We start from the raw sequence: 12,528 nt of genomic DNA, 5'->3' as shown, positions 1-12,528 counted from the left end.
CACATCAAAGCTTTGAGTATTTCAGTTAAATTTTTTATGGTTTATTTTTAGCAAATGGAGATTCTGGTGCCTTTTACTTTCACGAGAACTGCTTTTTACTGGGGACAATTGCAAAGTGTCATCTTCATGGCTCTGACCTGCTGGTTCAGCAGCATTTCCGTTGGGTTCAACTTAGGTGGGATGGAGAACCGATGCGTGGCTTGCTTCAAAGGTTTTTAAGAAGAAAAGTTATAAACAAGGTAAGAACTTGGATCAGCTTCAGCAATTTTGTTCATCACCAGCTCTGTGAAATATGCATGATAGTAATGTCAGAAGCTGAGCAGATAACTAAGATGTTTCAGGAAAAAGCATTCATTTCTGGGAAGATACAGGCTGTGCATCTGTAAATGTTGTGCTTGGCCTCATATGGGAAGTTGTTGGGCCATGGCTGATCAGCATAAACACGAGCTGGCTGCAAATAATGATACTTGTTTATCAACTGTATGAAAACAACCTTCAGTATTTTTTTTCATCTTCTACGTGAGGGACCATGATAGTAAGAATCCGTTCAGCAAATGTAAAATCAATTTCTCGAGGAATTTATTCTATGTATCTAAAACAAGATAGTTATATGTCCTGTGTGTATTGTCTAAGTTTTAGGCAGGAAAAAGTTTTTTTATTATTTTCAAATCAAAGAGGAAAGAGAGGTGAAAATAGATCAGTAGCAAAGTTGTTTTCAGCCAATAGGCCTGCTGAAGCTGGAACAAAAGTCTAAAAGTGAATTAAGATGGGAAGTCTGTTTTCACATGAAAAAAAAAAAAAAAAAAGGAGGAGGACAAATTAAGAAAAAGATGTGGGCAAAAGCAGAATTGAGGAATTTTTAAAGTTATTTGGAAGGAAACCATTCCAGTGTGATACTATCGCAGACAGTGAGGCAGTGTTAGATGCTGGGAGGGGAGTTCAATTGAAACAGCTGCAAAGGAAAATAGTCTTGGCAGCGGAGTTTTGAACAGGCTTAAAAAGGGAAACTTGTTCTAGGAGTAGAAAAAACTGTCAGTAGTAAAGAGTCCTGGTCTGGGACAACAGACCTGCTGTTGGATCTGAGTGTTCAGCTGAATGTATCCTTGGGGATGTCATCTCCTGTACCACAGTTCTCATCTATAAAGGCTTACTGATTCAAATAGATCCTAAAGAGGAAGTATGTGGTAAATGAATGTTTCAGTTATGATAATTAGGCAATTCAGAAACACTCTAGGTGTTCTTTAATAGCAAGAACAGGAAAACAGAATCTTAAAAAAGAATTATGTGAAATGTGTCAATGAAACTTTTACAAGATTACTTTTCTTAGATTACATTTTTCAGTTGCTCAGTTATTTAAAGTACTTTCTACTTTATGAAACTTTGTTTACTTTTTTCCTATCTGCTTGAAATATTTGAGTCCCTTCGGACATAGTAAACTGGAACCACTATGAGTGATTGTCTGGTTGAGGGTGTGAATGGTTTCCAGAATCCTTGCACAATGCATGAGGCTGATATCAATTCTCTGTAGGCAAGGAGGTGGGTTGGTTGAAACTGGTATCTTGCAGGTACAACGTAGTGCTGGAATGAGGTATAGGCCAGAGGACAGTGCAATAGCAGTATATAGCAGAACTCTCCTCCAAGTTCTTGAGGGAGAAAGATTGCATTCTTAAACCTACACTGGAGAAGATATCGTGACCTAAGCTCCTTTGTAAAAGAACAAAATCACTCGGATTGTCGATCATTCAAGATCATAGAGAAGGACTGTCTTCAGTTGAGCATAAGGACAAAAACATACAGCAGTGCAGACACTTGCAGAAACAGTGGTATTCTGACTCATTCAAGACAAAGGCTGCATCAAATTTATTCTGCCAGACTGCTTTGGCTACCAGAATTTGCAGCATCACATAACAGATGTAATTTTCAGACTGTTTTGTTTAGGCTCAAAAGCAATCCTTATTCTCAGAGGTTAGAGATTAACAATCTAATAGGTTCCTACCTCTGACTGAATTTGAACAGAATTTCAGTAGTAATCTCATGAATTTTATTTTCTCCAAACCATACAGGCAGATAGTGGCCTTGGAGAAAAAAAGCCATATGCCTTTCTCTGTCTTCCCTAATTAAATAATGAATAAAAATGCCCAGTGTGTTAGCACTTTTTAAAAAAAATACAAACATTTGCCATATGCAAACTCAAATGCCTCTTGGTATGGGACTTAAAATAGTGGGTAAGTTAAAGTAAAAGCACTTGTATTTTTTGAACAATAGGCTATTTCAAAGATCCTTGTTCTGTATTCTGATACCTTGTTTCTGCCTTAATATTCATGTTTTCAGACAAAAAACACTTTTCCCTTATTTTGGGCCATTAGGATATGTGTGAACAGTTTAAATGTTTTTTCTAATTTAACTTTCTCTTGTGCACCTGTAGACTCTGTCAAGAAGCTCTGTCTTCAGTGCTGGCAAATACTATCCCTAGTGTATTTTTAATGCTTCCTTTAATTCAAACTGTTTTTGAGGGTAATCCTAGGATTAGGATGATGAAGACTGTAATTTAGAGTCAGACGAAATGGAAGATTTTTCTAGCACCAGATAATTTGCTTTTAACAAGGCATACTACATAATGTAACTCTTAGAGGAAGGCATCTTTCTCTCATTGCTAGTAAATCTAAAATCAATATGGAAATCGACTTAGGACATGCATGAAGGAGACATTCCTGTTCAGTGTGATTGTATGTTCTTTTATATACCTTATTTATATCATATACCTTGGATAGCATATGGCAAGTGTCTCTTGTAATCCTAAACACCATAGAAAAAGCTGCCAAATTTGTGTCTCAGTTTTCCACAAGAAAGTAGAGGCCTGTCAATAAGGAGATATCTTTTAAGGTGTAGTTGGGGAAATAAGTTTTTAAAAAAAATATGTCAATATACTCTATAAAAAGTTTTGATAAGTTTTTGACTGTTCCTGATTTTTGTAATAGCAATACTAGAAAAAGAACCCAAGCCTTCTTGCGGTTTCAAGGAACATGTTTGCAGCAGAGGTTTGTGTGTCACGTAAAACATCTTTTCTCTCTGCAGTTCAGAGGCAAAGTACCTCCCCCATGTGATCCTGTGTGCAAGATTATAGACTGGATTCTTGCTGTTTGGCACCAGCTGAACTCTTGCTTATCACGTCTAGGGGCGCCTGAAGCACTTATGGGGCCAAAACCTTTCTTCTCTTGTCCTGTCGTGCCAGGGCATGGCCATGCCACAGTGAAGTAAGATTTCTCTTTCCTGTTTAACACTGGTCAGGGCTAACTCAATACTCATTACAAATGTAGTAGTTATGTTTCTCCCAAAACCCATCTGACTCAGCAACCTTGAAAGTATTTTAGTGGAAGTTATTGAAAATCTTAAGGCTTTTGTTTGATATGAAATTACTAGAAGAGCAATTTTGAAAGACACAGGAGGGAACTGGGTGTCTAACGGTGGCTGAAAGTCAACCTTCTGTTGTGATCTTTTAGTTATTTTCTGACACAGAGGTTGCAAAATATTCCTTGTACTGGAATGGCTGATACTGCTCAACCCCTCAAAGGTTTTGTTCTTAATTTCAGGACAGCTCTGTAAAGAAAGCTTTTTGTTAGTCAAAAGACCAAAAAAAGGTTCAAGAATTCTGAGCTTGAAAAGTTGCCAATGTTTTCTTTTGAAGTTTTATATGAGGTAAATTTGGAGACTGATTTTTCACTCTTTTAAATATCTGGTATAAATTTTAAGCATACATACAATGTTTTATGTCACAGGTGTATAAGCTCAGTAAATAAGGCAGATATAGACATTTTAGCTATGCACGTGGTTAGATGTCCAGCAGCATAAAAGAAGAATGACGAAAATGTTTTCTTGCCTACAATTGCATGAACATATGCTCACATTCCAACTTATCTGCAAATCCTAGCAAGTGATGCAAGAAATAGTTATAGAATTTTAAAATAAACCACTCAGATATATTAAAAAGGTAATGAGCCTAGTTAAGATTTAAACTTATTCAGAACTGAATAATAATTTTGGTTTCTGGAGATGCAACATTACTTTTCTCACTCTGCTTCATAGCATTCACCTTGATTGCCATTTCTCTTCCCTCTCTGACGTTTCTCTCTTCTTTCTGCTGACCTTTCTTCCAGGGTCCTTGCTTGGCATGTGTGCTGGTTTTCTCATCTTACCTTCTTTCTGCAGATCTTCACATTTTGCTTGCATATTTTGTTCTGTTTAGTTTTGTTTTTTTCCTGAGAGGAGAGATTATCTCATATCCAAAGTAATTATTAAAGTCTGAATGTGCACCATTGACTGGAAATTTTATGGGTGCAGTGAAATAAAAATTAAAAATAAAAATAAAAATAAAAATAATATATCTATCTCCTGTCATCCTCCTGCATCGTGTCCTTGGAAATGTCTTAATCATTATTGCATTAGTAGAGGACTGAAAAACTATTATTTAGATGCCTCCATTATGCATTTCTGAGTTTGGATTTCTCCCAAGTGTAGCTTTGACTGGATTCACAATGCTTTATTTAGAGCACAACCCCAAAATGTCATTTACAGTAGCCATATGCTCTCTGACTCCACATTTTACTGTAGGTTTTGCCCAGTGAGCATTTACTCTGCGGTGCTAGTTGAGCAGCGTGTGGGCATATAACTAGCAATAAATAGGTTTAATTAGCACTTTGCTGGCTGCTGTTATTTGAGTCTAACTAAACACTCCTGTCCTCTTGCCCCTCCTCTCCCCTGTGCTGTTCTGCTGCATTTAGCAGTTGTTAAAACACCAGTGAGTCAGTTCAGTTGCTGAAGGCAGCAGGGTTGGCACTGGGCTGAGCAGCGGCAGCAGGCAAAGGGAGGAGTCAGGCAGCTGGGAAGGGAGAGGGAAGGTGGGACTGGGAAGTTTTGCCTGCTGTGAGTGGTTCCATGTTTTGGAGAGCAGAGTAAATAAATGAGGAAAAAATTTAGCCATGTTTATTTGCTTGTGATCTAGGGCATTAAAGGTGATGTTCCAACAGGAAACGGTTTTACTTTACAGCTCTTTTCCAGGGACAGAGGTGTGTTGACACCTTTCTTAAGTACCAGCTATGCCAAAGAACCGGGTAATTGATCAAGATGAGCACAAACCTGAGACTGAATTTAAAAACCAGGTTGGAATTTTATTTAGAGAGGATAGCATTATACAGCCCATCAGCTCTTAACTATTAGATTAGAATGGGCACAATTAATTTTATCTTTGCAGTGCTCATTTCTGACCTTCTATACCAGCAGTATTGCAAAATGTTAAAAGCTTACAAGTAGAGAGATGAGTTCTTTATTACTGAAGTTAAAGCAATTGTTTATTCTGGTAGCTTAAGTCAGCTAGCTAGACACACTGTATCTATATGGAATGATATCTACAACATTATACTAGGGAAGCTTCAAGGAGTATCTCCAGTATGCAATTTACATCTTATTTTTACAGGTGTACTAATTATCTGATATTCCTCAGTGATGTAACTTTTATCAAACTTTTACCAGCCCTTTGTGGCATAGTTATACACCATATAAATTCAATCTTTTGCTTCATATCAAGCAAAAAATACATCTATCAAATGATTTATGCATTCTAACTTTTAAAAACAACAACAAAAAGAAAAAGAAAATAAAAATTGTCATGATCTTTTGGGTAATGAGGTAGCTACTGTGTATCAACATATTCAACAAAATAGCTCATTTAAGTCAGAGATGTTTTATCCTTCACTTTTTATGAATGCATTTCTGCAAAGCTGGAAGTCATAATAGCCTATCATTTCTTATAGATCTTTAATATAAACCCTCTGACTTTCAATCTTACCATCTTCCTCCCATAAAAGGGTATAAGGAGAAAAAAGAGTTGTATTTTATCTAAAGAAGATTGTCTCCATGTCTATTATAGATGTGAGCTGACACTCGTAGCCTTTATCCCTTGAGAATTATAAGCTGTAAAAAATAGCATTTATTTATTTCCTAATACACCTTTTTCATTTCTGTGCTAAAACAATGCAATATTTCTCTCTTACAAAAGCAGAAGTTCCAGAAGAGCCACATCCCTTTGAATCAGGTTTTTGTAATCAAATGCAGTCTCTAAACCAGACTATCTGGAAAATCCACAGCATCCTGGAAAAACAGTTCACCATAGATCAAATAAACAAAAGCAGTGTGAGAGCAAGGCAGCTGCACCAATAGAAAGGTCTTGTAAGCTGGACAAGATTGGAAATGGAAGAATACTGGAAAGGGTGCAATCATAACTGAATACCTCCTTTTTCCCACTCTGACAGCAAATAAGCTATGCATTAACACCTGCGGGCATGGGAATTTCTCCATGCGCTGGCAGAGGTGAAAGGGGATTTTTTTGTATATGCACAAACCACAGGTCTTTCTGGAACATTCTTTCTTTTAGCCTTAAAAAGAAAAGGATGTTTTATAGTCCCTATCAGAAGGAGGAAAACATCAGATGGTAAATAGTTTGCCAAAGCAACCTGAAGAAAGTTAGGTAAAATAATCTAATATAAAAAAACCAAGCTCTACCTTAAATTCAGTTCCTCTCTGGCCTGGGATACAATAGGAAGTCCAACATATCTCTGCTTCCTGAAAATGGAAAATCTGATATGTTACACGGAGTATAAAATCTTGAGTTTTGATAATTGTCTCTGAAGTTAAGGGATTGTTTGTGTGCCTACAGGTGGATGTCCAAGTTATGGAATGCTGTGATAGCTCCCAGAGTTCAAGAAGCAATACTCTCCAGAGCCTCTGTGAAAAGACCTTCCGTACCAGGACAAGCAATAGCCAAAAAAAATCCTAGCCAAGGTCAACAGGCTGTTGTTAAAGCTGCTCTCAGTATCTTGCTCAATAAAGCTGTTTTGCATGGTTGTCCTCTACCCAGAACAGGTAACAGTGAACAGTTTGAAAGGCAAATAGTTCTGCATTGCCAAAGTGGGGCTATTAACTGTTTGATTCCTTTCTTAAAATTTCCTCAAAACATAACTGCAGTTATGGTGGGAGGTGTGTGGTTACAAGCATTTGAAGTCACTAAACTAAGTAGTTGTATAAGGTAGTCAAAGAAGAACCATTTGCAAGTCAATCCTTCTTAACACTTCTACTCTTGTTTCAGAGCTAGATAACTACATAGCAGATTTCAAGGGAGGAAATTTTCCTTTATCTGTGGTTTCAAGCTACAAAAATTGTAGTAAGAAAAGAGGTGAGAATGCTTCTTGGAGAAAAGTGAGCACAAGTCCCCGGAAAAAGTCAGGCCATTTATCCTCCCAGACGTGGAATAAGCAGGAGACAAATACTGAAGGTAAAGCTTTTTATTTTTAGTTCTGAAAGGAGGTCTGGGGGGTTGAGCCGTTTAGATACGAGTCTAACTTTTCTTGTACATCATTAATTAAAAATTCTCAATTCAATGACACTTACGTTTATGTTTACAGGTAAAAAATAGTTTGCTTCTCCCCCCCCCATTATTTCTTTGTTAACATGACGTATCCAAATTAATTTTTGTTTGTTCTAATGCCCTTGTGTTTTCTGATAATGAAGTAGCTTTGGCTCAGATGATGGAAGAGTGAGCAGTGGTTCCACCTCATGTTGCAAGGAATGATGCTTTATGGTTCTCTTCCTCAATACAAGATGAGGGAAAGTTTCATTACTTGATTGGTACTCCTTAGTTCTGTGCCTAATTTACAGAATATCTACTTTTTGGGGCTTTTTACACATATTTTTGTAGCTTCACTACAGTAATTTCAATTGTCTGAATTCAAGTAAAAACAAATTAATACATGCATCCTCAGATCATGCATTCCTTGCTCAGTCCTATTAGACAAATTGATGAGAATAATCTAAAAGCTATGCAGTGGGAGGGAGAGATCTTTGGTTTTAAATTGAAGATTATTATTTTTTTTAATCACTTTAATTGCAAAAAATAAATGTAAAAAATGTTGTCTATTCACAGACACTGTAGAGTTTTTAAGAAGTTTCCACATAATTTTCAGGATGCTGCTTGATAAAGAAGGCTTTATATGACTATGCTTGTGTATAAATGTGAAAGTTATCTCAGTAGCTGACCTCAAGAGCATAAGCCATCTAACAGGCACTTTACTACACAGGGATAGTGTTTGGATATGTGCAGAAGCAACATCTCATTCCTCTAAATGTACACATCTGTCTAGAAGGAAAACTTAGGAATAGCATAACTGAATGCAAAATCAAACAGGATAAATTCTGGAGGACAAAATCAAATTACTTGGTGTTCAAAACAGGAAGGTCATTCCTTCAGATAGAAGAGTTAGGAAGAGATGTGGAGAGAGAGAGGCTTATATCACAAACACACTTTAGAAAACAGATTCTAGCCTCAATTACCTTCTGTGGAAAAGCCTGAAATACTTGATGCCTGGTACTTTGAAATGTTAAATTGAGCTATTCAGTTCTTCATCTCATCTTCAGAAAGAAGTCTGCTGTTTCTGAGCTGCAACTCTAATGTCCTCATTTTGCTTGCTTGTTTTCTGTTTGAAGTGAGAATTTATCTAATCCACTAAGAGGATTTAAGAAATCAAATGAACATAACCTGAAGTAGGATGGTTGATACTGTATCTTATACCTGAAAATGTTCTTGGAGTCCATTTAAAATCTATGAATATAAGTAAAAAATGGAATGGTGAATTTCATTTAAGTAGCCTTCCATTCCTGACTATCAGAATCAAATATTGTTCCCCATTCCAAGTAAGGGTAAGTTGTTTGATTTTACTTAAATGAAGCGAACTTAAATCTATTTGTTTTGATAAGTGATTTTTCTTTGAGAGAACCAGTGAGGGTTCAAGTGCCTCCCACAGGAACCTAGTTTTGTCTTGCACAAAATCTTGGGCAACCCCCCATTAGCCGTTTTAGCAGTTCCGTGTGGCCCTGATGCTACTCTGAACAGTTGCAAGGGATGTATTCTGAACTTTAACAGACTTTATTGATATAATTAGCCAGTAAAGGGGAACATGTTTTCCCTGTTTATCACAGACCTTGGAAGGAAGAAATCAACACACATGATAACACGCTACAGTAAGTCAATCTCTCTTTGTGCAGGTATAAAATCTAAGACTATGTTGCAACCAAACTGTAAGAAAAGAGCTTCCCTCACCACAAAGTAAGTTTTAATTTCTGGTATTTGCAACACTTAGCAAAAAATAAAGATGAGAAATTTTTGTTGTAAACCAGCACATGACAGTGAATAGATGCAGAGTTTGTATTTGGTAATGTTTTGGTTCTGTGTCAGAAGAAAGGAATCCTTTTAAATTTTCATTTCTGAGAGAAAATAACATGCATGTACTTAAATATAATTTTAGAACCTCCTTCTGTAATTCAAACCTTGCAGCACTACATGTCTTTTTATGTAACAGAATAGTCTATGACTTAAGAGTATTATGTAAGATATTATGTGCTCTGCCATGAAAAGCCAACCATATACGTTTTTCACCTGGCATTACATTTAAAAAACTCCTCTGGCTCTTTTAGCTTACTGAAGGGCTACTCAAAATGGTATAGTACATGCACTTTAGTCTAAATGATACAGTTTCTCTAAGAGAGAGTATGAATTAGCCAGAGGGAACTGCATTGGAGACTTCATTTCAGACTGAAACCTTGTTTCTACCGTATTTAGAGGCAGAGAGGACATAAAATACTTACACTTCCAGTATGCCAGGGGTTTTTTTTAAGTGTTTGGAATTAAATCCAAAAAGAAGAGTGGAATAAAATTGATTGCTCCATCTTAAAAAGAGGATAATTTTTGAAGACAGTAGGCAGAGGAATCCTTTGTTAGAATTTCAGAATGGAGACAATAATTTGAATAAAGAAGATCTTCTATGATACAATGACTGTTCACAACTATTGTTGACACTGAATTAGATGTTATTTTCTTTCTGTTTATGGTAGCAAAGCTAATTTGAAAATAAATTACCATTTTCCAGGTGTGTATATTATTTATTTTTAAATTCTGTATCGTAGTTTAATTTTTAATTGTTCTCTCTGTTTTGGGGATTATTTTTAACCAGACCTTCAGAGAAGGATCAATTTAAAACACTAAATCTTGAGCAAAGGCTGTCCCTTGGTTCTGATGATGAAGTAGATCTTGTACAGGAACTTCAAAGTATGTGTTCCAGCAAATCTGAGCCTGATATAAGCAAGGTAAACACAAGGTTTTTAAATAATTTATGTCATTACCATATGCAGTTGTTTGCTATGTGTTTGAAATATTTTTTTAATTCACAAACACTGCTTGAACTGAACAAAATTATTGAATTATTTGGGAATAAGCCAAAGTCAACTAATAAATTATACATTTGAGTGTAAGTGTTCTGTTTTAATATACATTATTTTAAATTACACCCTCACTGTTCTCTTCTTGCAGAGATTTTTGCAGTGGAGGGTGAAATTTATAAGTTCATAAATGCTAGAGACATTAGCTTTCCTGCAGTATTGCTCTCCATGGTGTCTTTCATGCTACTGTAGCTTCCCCTGGGAAACTGGTTTGTAGTCTTAAAGACACAGGAGTTTTTTCTAACATACATTGGACATTTTGCTTGTTTAATGTCATCCCAGCAGCCCTCACAGAACTGGCTCAAAGCTCCTCTGCTGTGCAGGCAAAATGCAGGTTTGCTACCCCGAGCAAGAACAAATGAACTGGCCTGATTCTTTTATTGAACAGTGGCAGAAGAGGGTGAAGGATGCTTCCAAGCCTCCTAGATTTGGGGTCAAGCTCTAAGCTGGAATGGGTTGTGGGTGGTTATGGGAAGCCTGCTGGAGCAGAGGGTGGAGCCATGGTTCTCCCTCCTTTTGCCTTTTACACCAAAAGCATCCCGCTTTCCCTGTAGCTATTCATTCTTTTCCTTCTTTGCTCCTAGTACAGCTCTGGTAGGTGGCTGTGAGAGCAGGCTGCCTTCACACCTGAGCAGTGTTCCATATCTTTTGAAATACAGATGGAGTCAGTCTTGGGCTATTGTCCATCTTGGGTGCACATAAACATCCCCTAGGATCTTCCCAGCTCCATTTTTTTCCCTTATTAAGTATTCTGGTTAATCTTAGAAGTCAACAGTTTTTATTAAAAAAAAGAAATACTGTGTTTGAGAAGATTTTTCAGCCTTTTTAATGAGATCCGTTATTATGGTGCTTTGTTTTGGATTGGTTTTGTAAAGTGTTTCCAGTACTTGCATGAATCACATGCCCCAAGCTGGCAAGCTAATTGCTAGTCAGTTAGCAGGCATTTGCCATATCTACCCCTGGAAGAATGGGATGTGCTTAGAGTAACCAGCTAAAAATCGTGTTTATAACATGTAAAATATAATTGCTCATTGTTGACAATTCAAGGAAATATGAGTTAGATAAGGAAGGAGATAGATGTCACTGTCTTTTGTTCAGTTTCCTCACCATGGGTGGAACCATCCATGGTTGGAATTTCTGTTGTTACTTCCATAGCTGCCTAACAGAGCCTTGCAGAAGTGAGGATGCTGTTGCATGTTTTCTGTGTGTGATGTAATTTCAGGCAGCCATCAAAATAAGTACTTCTACTCTAAGAATTGTCCTTTCACTCGAATATGTCCCTGCTCCCTCAGTTGTGTTGGGATTGGGAGCCTTTGTGCTTGCAGAGTCGAGTCAGATCAGTTTGCCCCAGGATAACTTACCCAGTCTTCAGTGAGGACAGAAGGCTGATCAGACCCAGTCAGCTACTGCAGGGTCACAAGGTTTGATGGAAAATATTAGGGAAGAAAGATGGCAGGAGGAAGAGAAAAGGATCATTCCTTTCTGTGGTGTTCAGAGGCTGGATAAAATTAATGGGAAGCTGCCCTTAAGCTCTTCTGAATAGTTTTGCTCTGGAAACGTATGTTTAATCTTCCTGTGATGATGGTTGATGTGAAATTTCTCTCTTTGTTTCCCATCTCCTACAAACACACTCAAGAGTAAAGGAAATATATTTTAATTGTTCTTTGGATATTTATGCATTGCCTTGCACAGAAACTACATGCAAATAAAAACGAGACTCCAAAATGTGGCAAATTGAAACATCTCTGTTGTGAATAATTTAAAAATCACCATTTTCTTCTCTTTTTCAGATTGCAGATTCTAAGGGTGAACTATTAATGTTCAATAACTCTCAGAGGAGTCCTGTCTTTTCAGCAAGTGGTACTAACCCAAGTAAAAAAACAGCACAAAAGGTAGGTGAAATGAGTTTTGTAGTAGGATAGGGAAGGTGTCTTGAGTTTCTCCAAAATCTGAACTTCCTGATTGGATCCAAAAAGTTAGTGTCCCAGTGCCCTGATTATTACAAGAATAAACTGTCATGATTCTTAGGAAACTTGCTAGACATACCATGCCAGGTTTCTTCCACATGTCTTAATGGAAACTAAAGATTGATTAAACAATGGATGCATTTGCTTCAGTTTTCATGTTTACATAAAGCCATCTCCCTAGGCCAAGTATTGTTAACATTACTTTGACAATATAAATTATCTGCATGGGATTTTGAGACAA

General features: G+C 36.9%; 1 protein-coding gene across 1 annotated transcript in view; it reads left to right on the top strand.

Annotated features, from left to right (window-relative positions):
- CTTNBP2 (cortactin binding protein 2) overlaps window positions 1-12,528 on the top strand; it is an 88,747-nt gene that overhangs the window by 71,586 nt on the left and 4,633 nt on the right. The window contains exons 16-22 of the mRNA XM_051636337.1: window positions 52-239; window positions 3,076-3,254; window positions 6,710-6,915; window positions 7,139-7,324; window positions 9,091-9,151; window positions 10,056-10,188; window positions 12,111-12,212. Of these exons, the coding sequence (XP_051492297.1) occupies window positions 52-239; window positions 3,076-3,254; window positions 6,710-6,915; window positions 7,139-7,324; window positions 9,091-9,151; window positions 10,056-10,188; window positions 12,111-12,212 (1,055 nt within the window). The remainder of the gene's footprint in view (window positions 1-51; window positions 240-3,075; window positions 3,255-6,709; window positions 6,916-7,138; window positions 7,325-9,090; window positions 9,152-10,055; window positions 10,189-12,110; window positions 12,213-12,528) is intronic.

This window comes from Apus apus, chromosome 1 (genome assembly GCF_020740795.1).
Source record: "Apus apus isolate bApuApu2 chromosome 1, bApuApu2.pri.cur, whole genome shotgun sequence".
NCBI classification, from domain to species: Eukaryota; Metazoa; Chordata; class Aves; order Apodiformes; family Apodidae; genus Apus; species Apus apus.
Note: the sequence above shows the minus strand (reverse complement) of the source record. Positions and strands in the feature narration are given on the sequence as shown.